Here is a 23,168-nt window from a genome sequence, read left to right on the forward strand (position 1 = left end):
ATGTTTAGGACTGCAATTGATCAGTCTCTTATTGACGTATGTGCATACAGTGCGTATTGCCTTGATATAGCCTTAATTCACAAGCATTATAAGCAAAGAACATCAACTGTGAGATACAGGTACATCCAGCTGACGAGTCCCAAATAGGACGAAGTGACGCGTGTCCTGGATTCCACTACTAGCCACTGTCCATCTTTGCTTACCATGCTTGTGAAATAAGGCAATATCGAGGGAATACGTACAGTATGCACATACGTAAACAAGAGACTGATCAATTGCAGTCCTAAACATCAATTTGAAGATTCAAACAAACAATACTAAATGAATTCAAACCTCACCACATTGCACAAGCAAGTGGCTATCAGGACTTAGTAGCTGAGTGGATAACGCGATGTCGTTTGAAGCGAAGGGTACTGAGTTCGAGTCCCAGAGTGAACATCAACTGTGAGATGCAGGTACATCCAGCTGACGAGTCCCAAGTAGGGCGAAGTGACGCGCGTCCTGGATTCCATTGCTAGCCACTGTCCATCTTCGCTTATTCAGTCTGAAATAGTTTTCAGTTTTGTATAAACACACAATAGATAAGATTTCAACTGATGAACAAAACATTGAAAAATGCTAGTACCACAACATATAATTGTCTTTTTGAAATAAAAATAAATTTACTTGTCGAAATGCTCTTAGTATAGGTGATTTCAGATTTTGTGCATTTGAAATTGTTACTTTGAGGAATTTACTCTCAATTATTTGTTGACCTCTTGAACCGTCATTCATACGATTCCATATTGTTATTTGAATTGGTATGTAATCGGTTGAGTAACTGTTACCTCTACGATGTAAATACCTATAAACAGTAATAATAATGATAATAATAATAAATAAACAAACCGGTGAAAAATATTTTAACGAGTGAAATATCATGATTATTTATAAAAAAAGGGAAATGATTCCTATTGAGATAAATTACAATCTTAGATGAGGTAATTAATGATGTTATTCTGCAAAATATTGATGATTGATATAAAATTAACACCATTGGATGCCAGCTCAGTGGTCTATCGGTTAAGTGCTCGTGCGCGAAACTGGTAAGTCCTGGGTTCGAATCTCGCGAGTGCGGAACACTGGATGCGCACTGCTGAGGAGTCCCACAGTGGGAAGAAACGGCCTTCCAGTGCTTCCAGGTTTTTCATGGTGGTCTAGCTTCATTTGAATCATGATCTCAACCATATAAGATATTTTATATGTTTATCTCAGATTGTAGATGCATCATTTCTAGATGCTTTCAGGCCTGTAGTTTCGTTTTCTAAGATTTTACATTAAATATTGAACAAAGAACTGTCGTTTCCTTCTGAACTATCCCATGATGTGTTATTATACGTCAAATTTATTTCAAAACGGGTTGTATCAAATTTTAGTGAATAAATAGAAAAATTGTAGTTTATATTCAATTTTGTATTGTTGTTTGAATTTTCTCATTAACGATTAGAACTGCAATAGATCAGTCCTGTGTGGATTACCTCAATACTGCTTTCAATTTAAAGGCAGGTATTCCCATCTGACGAGTACCAAATGAGAACGAAAAGCGTGTCCTGGGTTTCATTGCTAGCCACCATCCATCTCTGTTTATAATCTAGAGTTTGTACTTATGATATTGTTGGATTACATAATTTAAGTGTTTTCTTTCACTTACACGTCACATTACTAGTTCACATGAGAAAGTAGTGTATATACACTATATTCTGAAGTGTTGGAAAAAATTTACACCTGAATTAGATGCTTTTGGTGTTGATAAGTTTTCTGTGCTAATTGCAAGAATCGAATATTGTTGAACGATACTGATGTCAATAAAATACACATGTATTCACTTTACTAATTACCTTGATAAAAGATAGAAATAAAAATTCGAATACGGGTTGTATTTAAGATGTGTATATTTCAGATATTTATGTGAGCAGAGCAAGCTGAATAACTAAGATGGTGGTTAGAGGTAGTCAACAGGAAACCCTGAACTTATGTTTCGTGCTAGTTTGCACTTGTCAGCAAGGTATACCTGTGATCTTGAGGGGATTGATGCACCCTGACGGATTCCATTCCGCGTCACTCAGTTTCACAGTCAGAGACATTATCACTGAGCTATCCGGGCCGCGACTGATTTTCTGTAGGATTGAGATGCATTCACAACTGATTGATCCCTGGGTGATGATCAATGTCATGTATGTCAGGTCCTTCTTAGTGTAGATCGAATCCTGTCGATCAAGTTGCAATGTGGCCACCAGTCTAGGTGACTGGACACTGCAGGAACTATGTTGAGATAAGATGGTGGTACACCCTGTTAATGAGTGACATGTGGCACGAAACCTAGTTTGAATAATGTCATTCATTAACCAAAGAAATCTCGATTTGCTGCTACAGTTATTGATCAAGATAACAATGATACTGATTTGTTAAGGCTAGTTAAATATTCACTCAAAAAGGTATGCCTAGAATTCTAATTTCATCTAATTTACACTACAGACTGACAAATCAAATGATCATTGGAAACCAGAATGCCCTGTACGGCAGTTTGGTTCCAGTATGAAACTTATCAACAGTGCGTGTTCATGACCCCAAAGTGGCAAATCGAGCCCAGGACTTTCGATCTCGTGCGTGAACGTTTAGCTTGTGGACCAATGAACTGGAATACAAAGGTGAACAAGTCTAACTTCAATCAATCCACAATATTGGACGACTATTTTTCGTTTTCCGTGTAAAAATTCCTCGAAAAAATTCAACAGTCCTCACAAAGTTCTATACTGATAATAATCGTGTACTTGCCAGCATTTGGCTCCTAGATGCACTTCCCGAAGTTTTAATGAGTTGTGACCAGTAGAGTTCAACGGTGTTGAGTATAAAGTAGTTACTCAGTGAAGACGATGAGAAATAGTGGTTTAATATTGTGGATTGATTGAAGTTAGACCTGTTCACCTTTGGATTCCAGTCCATTGATTCACAAGCTAAACACTCACACACGAGATTGCAAGTCCTGGATTTGATTTCAGGCTTTGTGGTCATGAACACGCACTGTTGGTAAGTCCCATACTAGAACCAAACTACTGTACAGAGCTTCTTGGTTTTTAATGGTCAACTATTTTAGATCGGTTTGTGAACTCAATAACACAGTAATAATTGTAAATAAATCGTACGTAATAACATCATTAAACAGCAGGATGAGCACTAACTCAGCGAATGAAAACCAGTTATAAACATAGTCTGTTCACAGTGAAGTTAAGGCTTTGAAAAAGCATGAAACAACCGTTTTCACCATACAAATGGTAATCGTTTTTACATTGTTATTTAAAATCAGTTTTTTTTTTAAAAAAACAATCTAACCATTTGTGGATATCGGGAAAAAACATATAATATCCAGTCGTAAACAAAAGCGAAACTGGTAGGTCCTGGGTTCGAATCTTGTGGGGCGGGATCGTGGATGCGCACTGCTGAGGAGTCCCACAATAGGACGAAACCGCCGTCCAGTGCTTCCAGGTTTTCCATGATGGTCTAGCTTCAATTGACTCATGATTTCAACTATATATAAAAAGTTATTTTCATTCAAATAATTCCTCATTTATTGTATACTTCGGATAAACAAAAACAATCACTTAGAAGCCTTAATTGTTTCCATAAACATTGACAGTATGAAATATTTACAAGCCTAATGAAGTTGTTATTGTTTACACGATTCAAACGTACATACCTGAATATGAAAATTCCAAACCAAAATATTTTTAAAGGAACATAGAACTATAGACAAAATAGATGAATTATGGTTAATAGTTTTACTTGAAACTCTTCACTGAAAAGTATTTGTAGCTCAATGTTTATGTAATCACATCGAGACTCAAATCCGGTACCAGTGATTTCAATCGTTAAGATGATATTCACTGATGTTGAATATCAGGAACGAGATCATTGAAATGTTTATTAATAATGATATACAATTATGCAGCGCGGAATTGATGACTTAGTTGTTTAAGCAATTAGTTTTTCACTATTAAGTTATAGTTTATTCCTTATTCACTCATTTTAGTTGACCTAGTCACATGGTAACTCCGCCTGTAGACCCTCCGGGGGCTACTGCCGGTCTTAAGCCCAGATAAAGGAGGAAGGTTGGGCATGGGGTTAGCGACCCCATCCCGTAGAAAACTAACTCGCTAAAAAAACGCAAACCAGCTAAACAGTAGTCTCTTTTATTTAGTCTATGTCTGAGGCATTCATTTTCAGAACCAATACAAATCTTGGCGATTTATTCAACAACAATCAGTAACCTTAAAATGGTAGATATTTATAAAGTCTAATAAACTATATTGTATGATACTTATTTTTTTCAGTTACATTTCGTCCATATGCATAAAATGATAACCATTACACCACATTTTATCTGTTTGCTTTCCCTGATCTTAATTTATTTTCGTATTGTTTGTTTGAATCTTCTCTCGATTCCACTGCTAATGACCAACAGTCTTTGCCTATAATGTCTTCTATCTGTTTGTAGGCTTCAGTTTTATCTCAAACTATAAATCTTTTATTCAAAATAATTACATAGAGGAGGTAATGGAAATAACGTTTTACCGTAAAGCATTACATTTTGTAAACACTGTCTTCTTGAGAATATATATATTACTTACTTACTTACTTACGCCTGTTACTCCCAGTGGAGAATAGGCCAGCATTCTCCAACTCACTCTGTCCTGGGCCTTCTTTCTAGTTCTATCTAGTTTTTGTTCATTCTTCTCATGTCTGTCTCCGTTTCTCGGCGTAATGCATTCTGTGGTTGAATAGCAACTGGAAACAACTGGGAGGGACTGAATAGGATAGAGTTTGATGAAGTATGCTGGTGGGTGGTCTATGCTCCTCCACGAGGGGTAACGGCGTAAGTAGGTAAGTAAGTACCATTTATGTTAGGTTACAAATCAACTGATATGAAATTACCTTTCAGACAAAGAACATGTTTAACAAGCTAAGCCAAAATGATGTATGAAGCTATATTGGACGGACATTGTTACGGAAATCATCAGAAATTTTTTTCCATTTAGGTAGATTGTGAATGATGATTATTAGTCTCCACTGGTTTATTTTTCACGCATTATTGAGAAATTTTTTCAAATTTACAACATTGTCAACTTCATTAATACATGCCTTATTTTGGCCTTTGTAAAATATTATAATTATGGACTTATAAATGTAGAACCTGATGATGAAGTTATTGAAAACAATTATTCGCTCAAATATTGTTCATTTTTGAAATTTACAACTATAGTTTTATTTTTATGATAGGATCTTGTCTCTCACTCACTCAATCTCCTTCTCGCTTTTTGATTAGATTTTCAATGAACTGAAAAGGTATATTATCAAGCGTGACGATCGATAGTAAATTACTATACATATGCATACAGTAGCATGGCAAATCGGTTCCTGGCTTTTACTGATTTTCTAACTGAAATCCTTTCATGATTTAAAATTTACAAAATTCAATTATCTTTTTCATTATCTAAAGTAACCTTATCTTTCAACTGTTTACTTTTTGAAACGATTTGATCATGTACTCATGTTTTTTTTTTCAACGAAAGTTCAGCCTAGCTGTTCTATGTTTTGAAATCTATCCATTTTTCAATTAGAAAATGAATAAGTAATCCATCAGATTGGTTTTAATGAAAGAGTCATCAGGTGAGAATATGTTACGTCAATTTAGGAGACGATCAGTTGAATTTTTACCCTCAAAATACCCAATCAAGTATATTTGACAAAAGAAAGATGGTGTATCGTAAAAACAAACTCTTCGGATAGGGTATAATTTTAATTTTGCTTCAGTGATAGATCAATATAGATCCATTGAATGAAATGAATTCATTATTGTATAGAGTATCAAGAGATTTTTGGATTTCATAATTTACACCATAGAATGACTTTTGTTAGATAACTATTCAATACTAATATATAATGTACATCTGTTTTGTCTTAGTACTGGGTCCTTCATCCTAAATGCAGTCAATAATTAAGTTAAAGACCTTCAGATCTTGTTGCAAGCGATTAATGTTTAGACTACTGAATCGAGATCCAATGCTTTAAATTGTTAAAATGAATTTAATTATCAAAGTAAGTAACTTTTAATGAATGGTTAACAAAGTAAAGGTTGAATAAAACTTGCTTAACATTTATCGGTAGAATTTTTCATTCTTTAAAATTAATAAAAAAACCGCGTTATATATAAAATAAATCTCAGTTCATCCTGTAATAACAGCTGGAAAGAACTGGAAAGGATTGCCCAGGACAGGGTTGGATGGAGAATGCTTGTGTGCAGCCTATGCTCCTCCACGAGGGGTAACAGGCGTAAGTAAGTAGGTTTATCATCCTGTGTTTATTGAATTTGAAATGGGAATCTACAAAATTCTCTAGAAATTTTAATTAGTCAAGTTAATAGACAGTTCAATGATCCAATATACATATACGCATCACTTACCTGTAACCTTGTAACAGTGCTTCTTGACAATCTCTATCAATATAATCTACCATAGTTCGATTAAAATGTACAATTTGTCCAAATAATGGCCATCTACGTACTCCACCAATAGCACTGCCTGAAGTTAATGGCATACCAAGTTTTGGTGTTTGTGTACCACCTAAACGTCCTAATATTGACCAATAAGAAGTATTTTTTGCCAATAATCCTCTATTTATTAAATATTCTGGACTAACATAGGCTAAACGACATTCTTCTTTATCTAAATTGTAACTAGATAAATGAAAATATTATTTAGAAAAAAAAGGTTAGATGCTTGCGAATGACATTAAAATCAATTGATTTTTGAATATGAAGAGAGATTTCATCACCGATTGATATCATCTAAGGAATCTTTGAAGGTCCAAGAAAAGCAAGGAGCTTTCTGTCCAAATCAAGAACTCTGAATCAACAAACACTCATGATCATATCAATGATCAAACTTAAGTCAGTTGTATATGATAACTGTTTTGGTTCTAGACTTGGTTTATTTGTTAAACTGAATATTTCTTCTCGAAAACCGGATTAAAGTTAAGGTGATTGATTACATTGTTTTGATTCCAGTGATCATATAAACCTTGAAATGTAAGATACTGGTTCAGTGATAAGGATTTTACGTTTTTATAGATTTACCGAATCTATGTCTTTGCTCTGTCAGTTCATTGTGTCTAAACATTATGTACTTTCTGAGATTCATTCACGTTGTTTTTCCAAATGGTGTAGTGAACAAAAATACCGGTGGGGAAAATCGAATATAGATTAATACGAACGTACAGAATCACTTAGTAAAACCTGAGAATCATACAACAAATATTAAATTTGCAAAATATCAATCAGTCGTCTCAAACTTGACTGTTCCTTTTGCAAATGTCAATTAATCGTCTTAGGTTTCATTGTTCCTTCATTTTCATGCAGATAGCTTTCGGTTTTCGTCCTTCCCTTCTCGATCTTCTACTGCCAGACATTCTATTCCTGATTCACGATATCTACTACTTATGTCGATTTAAGTACCACACATCATAATGGTATCCACTGATGAACTTTATTATCCTTCAAAAGTTACATTGATAACGTTCAATGAGTGTCTAAATAACAAATATTTAGGAAAAAAAATTATTATTTGTCAATGATTTTCACCAAAGATTGTTATCGATTGATAAAAAACTGAAAAAGAAGGAATACGGAATATCTCTTTTTTCAACAATCTATATCCATGACAGTGATACTTGATGATCATCAGGCTGCATAGCGAATCGTTTGAGATTCGAACTGTGAACCTTTTGTTTGTAACTTAGTAATATGAAAGAAACATGTTTGTCACCCAGGCATTGGTTTGATCTCTATTGGATATGTCGATTGATATTCCAGACAATTTCCATTCAAGTTGAATTGTCCAATCCAACTCATCATTTGTAAACGAATGTTTGTTTACGGCTGGTTGATTATATTGAAAAATTAAGGTATTTGAATAGTTTCTTTGTTACAGAGTGAATATTTTTGCCTAACATGAATTTCACAATTAATATTTAACCAATAACTGATAGAACAATTCTCAAATCTCATTGTACAGATGAAGTCATAACTATTAAATCCAGTAAGCCTAAATGACTTACTTACTTAATTACGCCTGTCACTCTCAATGGAGCATAGGCCGCCGACCAGCATTCTCCAACCCACTCTGTCCTAGGTCTTCCTTTCTAGTCCCATCCAATTTTGTCCATCCTTCTCATGTCTGTCTTCATTTCTCGACGTAATGTGTTCTTTGGTCTTCCTCTTCGCCTTTGGCCTTGAGAACTCCATGTGAGGGCTCGCCTTGTGACGCGATCGGGTGATTTCCTCAAAGTGTGCTCAATCCACTTCCTGATTTCTTCCTCCGCTGAAATCAGGTTTGTTGTCTCTCCCCGAGTAGCTTGTTGCTGATAGTGTCTGGCCAACGGATCCGAAGTATTTTGCGTAGACAACTGTTGATAAACACCTGTATCTTCTGGATGATGGCTTTCGTAATTCTCCACGTCTCCGCCCCATACAGTAGAACTGTCTTCACATTTGTATTGAATTTCTGATCTTGGTGTTGGTTGACAATTGTTTTGAGCTCCAGATGTTCTTCAGTTGTAAATATGCTGCTTTGCTTTGCCGATCCTCGCCCTCATATCTGCATCTGATCCACCATGTTCATCAATGATGCTGCCCAGATATGTAAACGCTAACCAAGTCTAAATGACATTTTATTTTAAATAGCTGAATTATCTATCTTAAGAAAAAAACTTAGGTTGTGACCTATGATTTAAACTTGGGATTCTTCACTTACTACTACTCTAGTAAACGAGAATACACTAGTGAGGACAACCAAGTGAATTCTAATACAACATCACAGAATACCTTGGTGAAATCTGAAAACCATACAGTAAATAATTCATTCACAAAATATTCATCAATTGTCTCAGATTTGGATGTCCCTTCGTTTCCATACCAATCACTCTCTGTTATCGTTCCCTTCTATTCAATCTTCTTAACCTTCTACCTCCAGGCATTCCACTTTCGATTGATGATACATATTACTTATATCTGTCGACAACAGTAAAATACACTATACTACTACTGTCATTTTTAACAGCATGTATTCATGGACAAAACAATTAGCAGTGAATGAAATAATGTACAATTTTTTCTACATAACTCTTACCGTATCCTCAGTATATCTGAACTGATACTTTCACTTGTAGCTCGAAGATTTTTCACTGTCAAATCTTTTAATATTTCAATTCTACTTTGTGGTATTGGACCTATGAAATAACCTTGTTTCATTTTAAGCTTTTTATCATTCATTGTATTAGTATTATTATTATTGTGAATAATTGGATTTGTAACATTGTTCATATCATAATTATTGATCAAATGTGTTGGTGGATCTTCTATATCGATCATTATATCAACAGTTTGTACAACTGAATTATTATTACGAAAGAAAAAGATGGTCACTTGTACATGATCATGATTTATAAGTGGATTACCTTCATGACGATAAATCACATCTCCATTAGCAAAAGAACAGTCAAATTTCTGAAAAAAAGAAGATGAATGAAGAGAAAATCAAAACGATGATGTGATGACGCGTAGAAAGATAGATTGTCATCCTGTTATGAATTTTATTATTGTTCAGTTAAACATAAGGTGAGAATTTTCAATACAAATGTCAAGACAGTTCTACTGTATGGGGCGGAGACGTGGAGAATTACGAAAGCCATCATCCAGAAGATACAAGTGTTTATTAACAGTTGTCTACGCAACATATTTCGGATCCATTGGACAGACACTATCAGCGATGACCTACTGTGCGAGAAAACAAATCAGATTCCAATGGAGGAAGAAATCAGGAAGAAGCGCTGGAAGTGGATAGAACACACATTGAGGAAATCAACCAACTGCGTCAGAAGACAAGCCCTCAAATGGAATCCTGAAGGCCAAAGGAGAAGAAGAAGACCAAAGAACACATTACACCGAGAAACGGAGACAGACATGAGAAGAATGAACAAAAATTGGATAGAACTAGAAAGGAAGGCCCAAAATGCCAGTAATTATATGATTTATTTAAAGGATTAATTTAAACAAAGAAACATTGAATTTGAATCAGAACTGAATGTTTTTCATAGGTTTACCTTTACACTATTTCATTTTCATTGTCTCGTGGGACAATAAATATCTTTTTTTATATAGTTAAGATCATGAGTCAATTGAAGCTAGACTACCATGGAAAACCTGGAAGCACTGGACGGCCGTTTCGTTCTATTATGAGACTCCTCAGGAGTGCGCATCCACCATCTCGCCGTCCAGTTCTTCCAGGTTTTCCATGGCGGTCTAGCTTCAAATGACTCATGATCTCAAATATATAAAATTACTAAAATCTCTACAAAACCCCCTTCAGATAAAAAATAATTTGTTATCATTTCTAATTATTTTAAGCACAAAAGATAGGCTTCTGCAAAGTTTTCACGTATTAAGTGATGACTGGTATTAGTTTTCGAGTTTAGAGAGTAAAAATAGGAACTTGTTTATTTGGGTTCTGATTAGCTTATCACCTTAGTGTTGTCTTATTCACTTGCTAGTTAGATTTTATTATGATTGGTAAGTGAGTGATCTACTAAACGTAGATCTTTTAAATATTTATTTGTTGAATGGTATATAAGTACGAGATTAGCTAGCCTTTTTTGAAGTTCAATGAATATCAAGCATCCGGCATTTTTGAGCAGTTTTCTGTTCATTGAATGGGTTATTGATGCATAAAACAGTATAATTTTCATTGGCGATTTATTTCAGATATCATCCATGAACATATCACTGTAGCGCATCCCAAACTGCCGGAAGAATAAGCAAATAAAGTGAAAGAGACAGCTGGGAATGAAATGTTGAGGGAAAATTATGCAGCACTCACATATTGAAAATTGAAAACCAAATGCTTCACAAATCCATGAATCTTGTTTATTTTAAAGCATGCTATTTTACAGTAAAATAATCCATCCGATCATCATTTTGTTTCTTGGTAATAGTTGAAATGTAGGCTTCAGTCAATCATTCTGTCATCAGTAAGCATCATCAGTAAATTACCATATGTAATTATGTATCGACTATTAATCAACATTCTACTCATTATTTAAACGGACATCCAAACACCTATCATTTAAACACTTCGAAACAATCCAACGTAACAATAATCTTGTCGTATCCGGCTATTATATTAGCTTAAAAAAGTACTCTACATCAACTGAATTTATACAACAGTGTTTTATCCCAAATCTAACGAATAGGGTTATTCCGGCCGTACTTTATGTATATAGTGTAATGTACTTTGATGCCCTTCAGTCGTTATGTTAGATGTACGAGGATCTTGACTCGTAACATATTAATGTCCTTTTAATAAACTAAGCTATTTAATGTAACCTCTAGTGAACGAGAACGCCAGTGGGAACAACTGAATGTGTTCTAGTATAAAATCACAGCACTATTTAGTAAAATCTGAGAAGCATACAGTAAATACTTCATAGTTGAAAGCGTGAGCCAATTGAAGCTAGACCACCAAGGAAAACCTGGAAGCACTGAACGGTCGTTTCGTCCTACTGTGGGACTCTATCGGATGCTGGCTCAGTGGTCTATCGGTTACGTGCTCTGGCGCGAGACTGGTAGGTCCTGGGTTCGGGTCTCACGAGGCGACGTCGTGGATGCGCACTGCTCAGAAGTCCCATAGTAGAAAGAAACGGCCGTCTAGTGCTTCCAGTTTTTCCTTGGTAGTCTAGCTTCAATTGACTTACGTTTTCAACTATGAAAATACTAAATCTCCACAAAACCCTTTCTCAGTAAATACTTCATTTGCAAAATGTCCATCAATTGTCTCAAACCTTATTGTTCTATCCTTTCCATACCAATCACTCTCTGTTATCGTTCTCTTCTATTCGATCTTCTTAACCTTCTGTTTCCAAGCATTCCATTTCTGGTTGATGTCATTTACTACTTATATAGACATAAGTAGCATTTACCACAGAATCAATTAGAAAAGCGGCTGAAAAACTGTTTTCAAGAAAAGCAATGATAAATGTTTACTATATGCTGACAATATATTTCAATCGCATGTTCCTAAGTATCTAAATCATCACATCATTTCTCTCTTTACATTTAATTAAAGTAAAACAAATGACAAGAAACATTAAATTGTTAACTATGTTTAAGGATGATTTATGGGAGAGGATTGAAGTGAACAACATTGAATTGAAATGATGTAAATAGATGAACAATGAGAATCATTATGAATTCTGGCAACGATGACTATGATAATTGGAAGGATTATAATTAGTGTCATTTTAGACAATTTGGATAAGGTTAAACTGAATATATTTAATGTTTTATTTAAACTGAAGAGTAAACTTTGTTTTGTTTGTTTGGTTCTTTTGTATTCCCTATGAAGCCTACTTTTTTAACAATAATAATAGTAATAATAAGTCAATTGGATTGTAGTGTGTGCTAGTGATGCCGACAGATATAAGTAGTATGTATCATCAATCGAAAATGGAATACCTGGAGGCAGAAGGTTAAGAAGATCAAAGATAATGGAAAGAGAACGAAGAATGATTGGTATGGAAACAACATAGATCATACGATTTGTGTGAATGCTGGGGTACTGTTAGTGTGCCGAAACCGGTATTCTTAGGGGATCACTCCCGAGCCTTCGACCTAAAGGACTGGTCCACAAGGCGGTGAGCCAACATTATGAGATGCAGTCTCATGGTAGCTGGTGACCAACGATTGGTTCATACGCCATTTGTTCCCTCACGGTACTGGAGACCATGTGCACCATTGGTTTGGAATGAGGGTTTTCCAACTCCCCTAAGTGGACTATCTGTGTCTACCAACCCGGTTGAAGCGCCGGACATTTGTTTTCGTCCTCTCAATTTCGTAAACAACAGTAATGCCACGAGAAGGCAGTGAGTAGGACTTCCCTGACAGAAGCTATATATGCGTGGCCATATGAGAGCATTTCGAGAGGGAGAGTGGACTCTCCCCACTATCGGCCGTACCAAGGTATTTGGGGGCGAGATATCTGTCTATATGATATGAATTAGATTATCTATGAAAACTTTTGTTTTGAAGATTATATGATTTATTTATTCATAAACATAATAATTTCAGTAAGAAACTGGTTATGTTTAGATTTATTATGGGACAAGCATAGATACTGTTCGACGTTCAAGTTTGAATTAATAGATGACATGACTGAGTCTAAAACATTGCGTACTAACAACACAAAGAGACAGAAAGAGAGGGAATATATTGTAAGAATAGTTTAATACATTAGCCGGTTGAAGATAGTTGACAGAAAATCCTGAACTTTAGTCTTGTGCTTGTTGACATATGTCATCAAGGTGTGTTTGAAGTCTTAAAAAAACTGACGATTCTTGGTGGTTTCTAACATCGATCACCTAGTTTCTCAGTCTCAGATGTTACCACTGACTTATTTGTCTTGTAGCTAGTATTCTCTAGTGCTGAATCATTTATAGTTAACTGATCACTGGTTAGTGATCAACGAGTGACGTATCTGTTTAGTCCTTTATGATGATTGAATAAGATCAGTCAAGTCAGTTAGACCAGTGACTGCAATACTTGTTCCATTGGATTTACATAACACTAGAGGATTAGACAAATATGAATTTCATCTCTACACTCTAAAATCAATCAATTCTGAATATTGAACTCTTGATTGAACAAACATTCGATAACATTATTTAATAGATAACTAACTAGCTTGGTGGTGTTTCGAATCAATTTTTTGCAAACCAATTAATAATACCATATCATCACAAAACGTCTAGATGGAGAATGCTAGTGAGCGGCCTATGCTCCTCCATGAATAGTAACAAGCGTAAGTAACTACGTAACAAAGAAAATTTCATGTCTTGTAATTTGTTGTGATTTTTCTACATTATACTGTTATTCTTATTGAAACACACAAAGATTGGTATAAGGATGCACCAAGTATATATGCAACTCCGCTTGTAGCTCTTCTAGAGTTATTGCCGGTCCCAAGCCCGGGCAAAGGAGGAGGGTTGGGCATGGGGTTATCGACCCCATCCCGTAGAAAAGCCAACTCGCTAAAAAATGGGAGAGGACAAACCAGATTCCAGCTGAAGAGGAAATTAGGAAAACACGTCGGAAGTGGATAGGACATATATTAAGGAAATCACCAATGTGCATCACTACTAAATCCCTAACTTGGAGTCCGGAAGGGAAGCGCAAAAGAGGAAGGCCAAAGAACACATTACGCCGGGAAATAGAAGCAGATATGAAAAGGATGAATAACAAGTGGAAAGAACTGGAAAGGAAGGTTCAGGACAGAGTTGGATGGAGAATGCTGGTGGGCGACCTATGCTCCTCGACGAGGGGTAACAGGCGTAAGTAAGTAAGTGAGTAAGTATATATGCACTACACAAGTTAAATGATTTATGTGCTGGCTAAGATACTGCTAGAACAGCCAAACCGAAACAGGACATCATACTCTCATATCAATCAAGTACAATGTCTACTGAAGATTGTATAATCCAAATGTAATCTTTCCAAATTAGTTTTTGTATCTGCCTTGAATTCATTCGATTTTCTTTCTTCTTCTTCTTCTGCTTCATTATATTTATGAAACAAAACAGGATGATGTCTAGATGAATCTAAACTATTCCAAAGAGAAAAAAAAAGAAATACAACAACTAATTATAACAGAGAATCATTCAGTCCTTAGTTTTATGATCAATTACCTTTTTCCTAACGATATTTTTTGATATTCATTCTTCATAAGGTGTTTATGTATTTCTATGTGTGAATTTGTACTACTTAAATCAAAATGCTAAATACTTTACACTATTGCCAATGTAGATATATTATCCAGTACAAAAAAACGGATTATTGTTCCAATATATGTTATCTGTAGGAATATAAAGTAGGTAAGAATGTACCTAATGATAAATAGTTTACCTCATATATTAGTATAATATGGTATATTCAATGAAGCTAATTGTTTTGTTTTAATACATTGCTTGAAGGAGGAAGACCAAAGAACACATTGCGCCGAGAAATGGAGACATACATGAGAAGAATGAACAAAAATTGGATAGAACTAGAAAGGAAGGACCAGGACAGAGTGGGTTGGAGAATGCTGGTCGGCGGCCTATGCTCCATTGGGAGTAACTGGCGTAAGTAAGTAAGTAAGTAACATTACTTGACTAAATGTACATCAACAATTGTACAAATAAAATATACACGAAAAACATTGATATATTATGGTGAAAACTAGACTTTTAGAGGTTTAAATCACGAACTAATCTTAGCTAAAAACCCATTTATAGTTAGGAAACTCAACAATATCTTCGAATTGCTTGCTTACTAACGGTCAGTTTCAAGAGGTAACTCTTCACGTTCTACTGAAATCGTGAGATCAGTGTAGTTCAGTCATGTTGAAATTGAGGTAGTTACTTATCAGTGGAATTGAGTGATATTTGCTCAGTGTTAAAAACGACTTGAATTTCAAGAAATGTAAACCATCGGATTTCATTTCTGCAACCTAAAGGTCTAGCGATCATCGAAAGACATCATTGTTCTGTGTCCAGTTATCAGAGAGGCTGTGAATATCCACTACTACGGAGTTGTCTGCTGCCTTCTAATTTTTATTCGGTGTTTAACTAAGATCATTTTGTGATATAAACTATGAACGTCTACAATTTCTACAACCTCCTTACACTAATAATCAAACCCTCATGTTTGGACCTAAGTCCATGTTTGACAAGTTGATAACACTCTATTATTGTAATATTAGTTTACATTTATAAATGAACTAATGTTACACTGTTAAATGAAAATTCACATAAAAATCTCTGTCAGTCAGTCAGCTACAACGTAAGACCAGGCACACATATCCATCGGTCCAAGTTGCCATACCTCGTTAGCACAACAAGACGAACACCGGATTCATAGAAATCTGGCGCTTCCATTTAATTATTTTCTTTAAAAATTCAAATAAACAGCACAAAATCAAATAACCGGAGGTTGTTTATTGGTTATTATAATATTTCACACTGCTGGATAATATAATAACCAAGATTCAGCCGAAATCTAAACTGAAAGTAGTTCACTATAGACAGAAATGGGTGATAGCTGACAGTGAAATCCAGGACCCGCATTTTATCCTATATTTTACCCATTAGATGGATTTACTTGAATCCCAGAATTGATGTTCACGTTGGAGACTCGAACTCAGTATCGTTCGCTTCAGTAAATTGAATACTACTATAGTTTAAGGTGTTATATGTTTTATGTCCCAACTGAGGTTAATTAAAATAAAGTTTTCGCAGAAATTCTAATAAATATACTCACTTATTAACATGGAAATAGTCATTTTCTATTTAAAACGGTTGTGGATAGTTATAAATTTTGTTACAGTTAGTTTCAGCTTAATGAATTAAGGAGTAAAAAAAAGCTAAAATCCTTGTTAAGTAGTTTATGAACGCAATTCATTTGAGACTGATCAATTGCAGTCCAAAACATCAATGGGAAGATTTAAACAAACAATACTAAGTGAATTTAAACTTCACCCCATTACAGAAGCTATCAGGACTCAGTAGCTGAGTGGATAATACGATGGCGTTTGAAGCGAAAGTTACTGAGTTTGAGTCTTAGGTTGAACACAAACTGTGAGATGTAGGTACATCCAGCTGACGAGTCCCAACTAGGACGAAGTGACGAGCTTCCTGTATTCCACTACTAGCCACTATCCATCTTTAATTCATTTGATAGTTTGTACCATGATCGTAGTTAGACAACTATTGATAAGCAGAAAGACCTAGACATCTATGTAATCCTAGTATAAGATTACGCTGAAAAATACATCCATCATCTCACTAACAATCAAAATCAAGATCTTCATTTAATTTATTATCCATTATTTTCACATATATCAGTTTAATTTTTGTAACTAGGCTAATAACAATGAAGATGTTTAGTTAATTCTATTCCCTTTTCCCCTTCCACCAAAAAAAACCTGATGACCTAGAATAAGTTAAAACATCTGTTAAACAGTGCTATTTTTTTAAATGATAAATAATAACAATCTTTAAATTCACTTAATACTAAGTTCATAGTATTAGGTTTGAGTCATGAAGTGAACATCAATTCTGTAATACAGATACATTCAGCTGATGAGTTTCAAATAGAACGAAACATACATCCTGAATTTCATTGCTAACTATGATCCATCTTTACTTATCATAAAAATCGTTACTCATACATTTAAACAAAAGATTCATTTTACATAACGAATGATTATACAAGTATATTTAGATAATGAGCTTATCACTGATTCCTTTTAAATGTATCCATTATAAGTGTCAGTTTATGGAAATGTAAATAAAATATAATTTTCAACAAAAAAAAATGTTTTTCTCTCGTTTTTCTTTCTTTTTCTCTTTTCTCTTTTTTCTTTCTTTTTTCTTCTTTTTCAGTATTAAGCTTGAAGCTTAATTTATCTTTATTATTATTTATCATAGAATTTATTTTAAAAAAATTATAATTAAAATCTAATATTGATGATTCATTGAATGAACAATAAAAGACATGGATGATTAATTAGGGTTTTTTTTAATGAAAGAAGATTACAATGAAGAAGATTTATGAATGAATAGTTTTACTATTGTGTAAATGATAAATGTCGTTCATTTTAAGATAATGCATAATGGAAAAAAAAAGAGAAAATAATGACAAATAAAGATATCACAAGAGGGTTTTGTAGAGATTTTAGTAATTTTATATAGATCAAACCATAAGTCAATTGAAGCTAGACCATCATGGAAAACATGGAATCACTGGATGGCAGTTTCGTCTTATTGTGGGAGTCCTCAGCAGTGCGCATCCACGATCCTGTCTCGCGAGACTAGAACCCAGGACCAGTCAGTGTCGCGCTCGAACGCTTAACCTCTAGATCACTGAGATGGCATCTAACGGTGCTAATGTCTAACTTTGACCGATCCACGAAATTGAGAGACATATCAACAATTGTCTTCAGTGAGTTATTATCTCCCAGCAGACCTGGTTGAACTCCACTGATCTAGTGCTTCTCAGTAGAACTCCAGGAAATGCCTCTTGAAGCCTGTCACTAGTGAGCATAAGACTATTATCATGAAGAGGTGTTGTGGAAATTTTAGTATCAAATCTTGCGAGTCGGGATCGTGGATACGCACTGCTGAGGAGTCCCACAATAGAAAGAAACAGTCGTCCAGTGCTTCCACGTTTTCCATGATGTTCTAGCTTCAATTGACTTATAATTTCAACTAAAAAATAAAAATATGTTTCCTTATGGATTATATCAAATGTAAAAATTCATTTTTGGTATTGTTTACTTGAATCTTCACATTGATGTTTAGCACTGTAATTGATCAGTCTCTTGTCGGTATATGTGCATAGTATACGTATTACCACGATATTGCGTCAATTTACAAGCATTATAAGCAAAGGTGGATAGTGGAAAATAGTGGCAATATCGAGGCAATGAGCACAGTATGAGCATATGCCAATAAGAGACTGATCAATTACAGTCCTAAATATCAATGGGAAGAATCAAGTAAACAATACCAAATGAACTTGAAAATTCACCCCATTGCACAAGCAATGGCTATCAGGACTCAGTAGCTAAATGGATAACGCGATGGCGTTTGAAGCTAACGGTATTGATTTCGAGTATTGGGGTGAACATCAACTCTTAGATGGAGGTACATCCAGCTGACGAGTCCCAAATAGGACAAAACACGCGTCTTCGGTTTTGCTGTTAGCCACCATCTATTTTTGCTTATTATATCAAAAGTAATATGATTGAAAAGAATATTTCTCATTATTCGAGCTGAATAATCATAATTATGTTCCTTTTTCATGAGTACCCAATAATTTAATGCAAAACAGAAAGAAATCTTTCAGAAAAAGCCTCAATTAAAGATGGATATTTATCAAATATTCTAGACTTGAGGAAAAGAACTTAGCTTTTAAGCGTCATGTAATAATTGACTTTCATAGTGAATTAACTGTTCAATTCACGAAGAGAACCTCAAACTTCCATAGAAAATTATTCGTTGAAGTAAGGATTTACTTTTTTAAGCTATTTTCTCGTAAACTAAGAATCATATTACTCTTTCATTCGACCACATCATTCTTCATATACATCAGTACATATATGGTGTGTGCTACTGGTGTCGACAGATATAAGTAGTATGTGTCATTATTCGAAAGTGGAATGCCTGGAGGCAGAAGGTTGAGAAGATCGAATAGTAAATAACGATAAAAAAGAGTGATTGGTATGGTAACGAAAGAACAATATAGTCTGAGACAATTGATGTATATTTCGTAAATGAATAATTCACTGTATGGTTCTCAGATTTTACTAAGAGATTTTGAGAGATTATTGTGGACTGGGCGGCCTGCTTAAACATCTGGGCTACCTGTTTCCCGTCATCTATATATTTCAACAAGTTATCTAATATTGTTTGTTTTAATACATCATTATGGCTATTAAGCACACAACCTATTCCGGTGCGTTTCTGAAAACTGTACAACCTTTCGCTGTAAAAGTTAGAAAAGGCCTAATCAGAGATGTCGTGTTTGCTGGGAACATGCAGCAAAAAGAATATACATTATTCATATGTCGATTGACTGAACTGCTGACATCCAACTGGCGATCACTGAATGTTTATCATCAGGAGCAACGAAGAAATAAGAAACGTAAACATGTTGAAATACTTTATGCTGAGAATTCGATTTTGTACCAAATAATATAATATTGAATAAAGCTAATAATAATAATAATAATAAAAATACATTTGGTTGTCCCCACTAATGTTCTCGTTCACTAAATATGTACCTCGACGTTGTTAGACAAACCATTCATTTGATACTTGTTATATTTTGAAGTATTTCATGCTTACTTGTTTAGTATTACCATTACAATAATCAATAGAGCTAATTCAAATACTTTATCATTTCTAGTCAGCTGTTTTCAGTAGATTATCCAAACTATTATAACGAGCTAATCACCCGAAGTGACGTGAATAGTGTAGCCAAATGATGGTAAATGATGAAAATCATATTAACGACACAAAGTCCCAAATGAAGAGAAGTCAAAACGACAGTTAATTTAAAGAGTTCAATAAACTCATGAAAAGAGATGAATCTTCTTCTTTTAGTCATTGTTTATATCTCGTTATTGATCATATGAACGATCCTAGAGAAAATGTATTCTTCAACTTTTTGCCTTACCGACGCCATAACTCCTTATTCAGTCAGTCAGTCAGCTACAACGTAGCACCAGGCACAGTTATGCATCGGTCCGAGTTGCCATACATCGTTAGCACAACAAGATGAACACCAGATTCATAGAAGTAGTTAATTTAGTGGTGGTAATATGTAAAAGATAGGATGTATATAACGATATAGTACGGGAAGAATGACAGACATGAAGCAATTTTAATCTCAAGGTATTACTCCTTATTAAATAGATCTGATACTTCTAACAGTTAGTTTTAATACTGAAAATTCTTTTAGCTTATAATACCGACAATTTCGATGTACTCTTAGATTATCACATTATTCTTTTATGCTATAAATGGCAAAGATTATGAAGCTGATAATATTTTGCATGTAACTGTGACTAGAAAGTCTAGAGGTAAGAAAAGAAATCTTGTTACCGTTTACTTTGACTTAGAGTCTTGATTCATGTAGTAGTATGTAGGAAGAAAGCTAATGGCAAAAAATCAAGTTGGGGCATCAGTTCATAAAGTCATCCAATGTTTGTTTGAGGCATATTTGTATGTTCAGACTACTTGATTGAGGTTCAAACGATAATCTTGGTCACTGGTTCTATACGGTTAAAAATCAATCTCTTTGGTAAATATGCATTAATTCTTTGTTTACTTTAAGATCCTGAACGTTCAAATCATTTTATAGTTTTATTTTACAAATTCATCACTCTCTAAACCATGTCCTCTATTTCTAACTCCGCCTGTAGCTCTTCTAGAGTTACTGCTGGTCCCAAGCCCACACAGAGGAGGGGGGTTGGGCATGGGCTCAGCGACCCAACCCCGTAGAAAACCAACTCGCTAAGAAAACGCTAACCAGAAAAAATTATTCAAACCATTTAAACTCTGCTCGGGGAGTTGAAGGAATAATTATGACGCCTCAAGATGAAAGCCGAGATTTTTCGGAAGTCACAAGGCTGATACCCCTTCTAACAACCAGAGCAACACTCTTTATAGGTAAGTTTCTATTTCTAATCTTGAATTTTCAATATCACTGAAAATCATAAATAATAATTCTATTGGCATTCATTTTGATGATTCTATTTCGTTGTTCCGATATACTATTGTTGATTTGACTTACACAGATTTGTGTCAAGTCCTACAACACTCATAACTATTTTACTGAATAAACCCACTAGATTTACACAAAATAAACTTGATGTTTTCTTCATTCATGAAAGTGAAACAAATCTATACTGATGATACATTCGATATGAAGTTTGGAAAACTGCGGTAGATACTGACTAATAATGGATATATACCTAGATTCATTGAGAAAAATCTGAAACCCAAACAACAATGTGAAAGAGTGTTTTTAAAACGACAGAAGACCTTTGTTATAAATATTCAGTTCAAAGAAGACACTACGGCGGAAATTCCAAAAATGTAGATTTTTGAGATCTTTAAAAACGGTATTCTGTTCAATTGATTTTCGTATTGTCTTTTCTAATCAGTCTTTAATTCGTAGTTATATGAAGGGTGAGCTCCTTCATTGAACCAAATCAGTTTGCATTTATCAGTTTACCTTTTGTTGTGGAACATTTTATTTTGGCCATATAAACCCGTAATCTTTCAAAGCTCATCTGGAAACCTGACCCTGTCTGGCTATCTAAAGGAATACAAAAGTCACCTAAAAGTTTACTCCCGGAACATTTGTTCAAGTTTCATCCCTCTGTTTCATCAGAATCCTGCTTCAAAATCATTTTTATAGTCATGAAAATCGGCTCGAAAGATATAGAAACTAAAAACTTATGTATGGTAGAGGCAATGGTCATCCACTAATCCAAGATTAACATTTGTTTACGAAAACAGTATGTTCAACCCCTCGTTCTTTCATGGTCTTGACCTATCTTTATATCTTCCATAATGGACAAGAAAACACTAGATATTGCATATATATTGAAATGGAAAGCACATTCCCTACACATTGACTTACACGCATCCTATCCCAATATAAATACTGAAACGAATACAAACTCTCATAAATAATAATAAATATAGTTCATGTTGAACATTTTGGGGGCTTCCTTGATTCATTAGTGTGGTAGACGGTGAGTTAGATTTTCAACCAATGTCCATTACATCAAAGCCATAATATGAACATCGATAATGTGGTGTAGATATACCTAAACAGATTTTAGTGAGACACTATCCTAAAAAATATACCAAATCCATGACTGCGAGTAATATTGAACTATCCAGTCAGGAAATCTATATGCCAAAATATCAACAACAATAGAATATAAATATGATATTAATATTAACTTACTTTAGGTTCTAAATGTCCAACCATTGATAATAACGGTTGAAATTCTTCAACTTCTACATGACAGACTTGACCTTTTTGAGCACGTGGTAAAATAGGCAAATGTTCATGTAGTAATGGTGCTGAATATCCACGCCATACATGTAAATGTTGACGAATGACATCATTACGTAATAGACTATATCCATTTGATGCTGGTGAATCATTTAACATAAATTGATCATATGACTTTTCGGATTTTTCTCTGCTACTACTACTAGTACCTTCTTTATCAATAGGATAATTAGATCTTTGGAAATATTGTTCAGTTGAACATAAAGAAATGAATAAGCTAATATATAAGAAAAGGGTTATATTGAATTTGGTTGTCATGTCTAGTTTGTTTTCTTTTTCTTACAGAAGGACAAAAATGGAAATGTTCAATTAAAATGTAATTTCCAATACAAAAACAAGTCAGTATAACTTCATTACATAACTAGAAAATGTGTTCCAATGAAAGTATGTAAGA

The 23,168-nt window shown here is 34.4% G+C and overlaps 1 protein-coding gene across 1 annotated transcript in view; it reads right to left on the reverse strand.

The window, feature by feature from the left end:
* Smp_149390 (fras1 related extracellular matrix protein) overlaps positions 1-23,168 on the reverse strand; it is a gene marked incomplete at its 3' end in the record, with an annotated part of 120,105 nt that overhangs the window by 56,298 nt on the left and 40,639 nt on the right. The window contains exons 10-13 of the mRNA XM_018798349.1: positions 22,664-22,991; positions 9,219-9,595; positions 6,497-6,769; positions 667-844 (exon numbers count right to left, since the gene is read on the reverse strand). Of these exons, the coding sequence (XP_018653300.1) occupies positions 667-844; positions 6,497-6,769; positions 9,219-9,595; positions 22,664-22,991 (1,156 nt within the window). The remainder of the gene's footprint in view (positions 1-666; positions 845-6,496; positions 6,770-9,218; positions 9,596-22,663; positions 22,992-23,168) is intronic.

Source organism: Schistosoma mansoni, chromosome 6 (assembly GCF_000237925.1).
Source record: "Schistosoma mansoni strain Puerto Rico chromosome 6, complete genome".
Taxonomy (NCBI): Eukaryota; Metazoa; Platyhelminthes; class Trematoda; order Strigeidida; family Schistosomatidae; genus Schistosoma; species Schistosoma mansoni.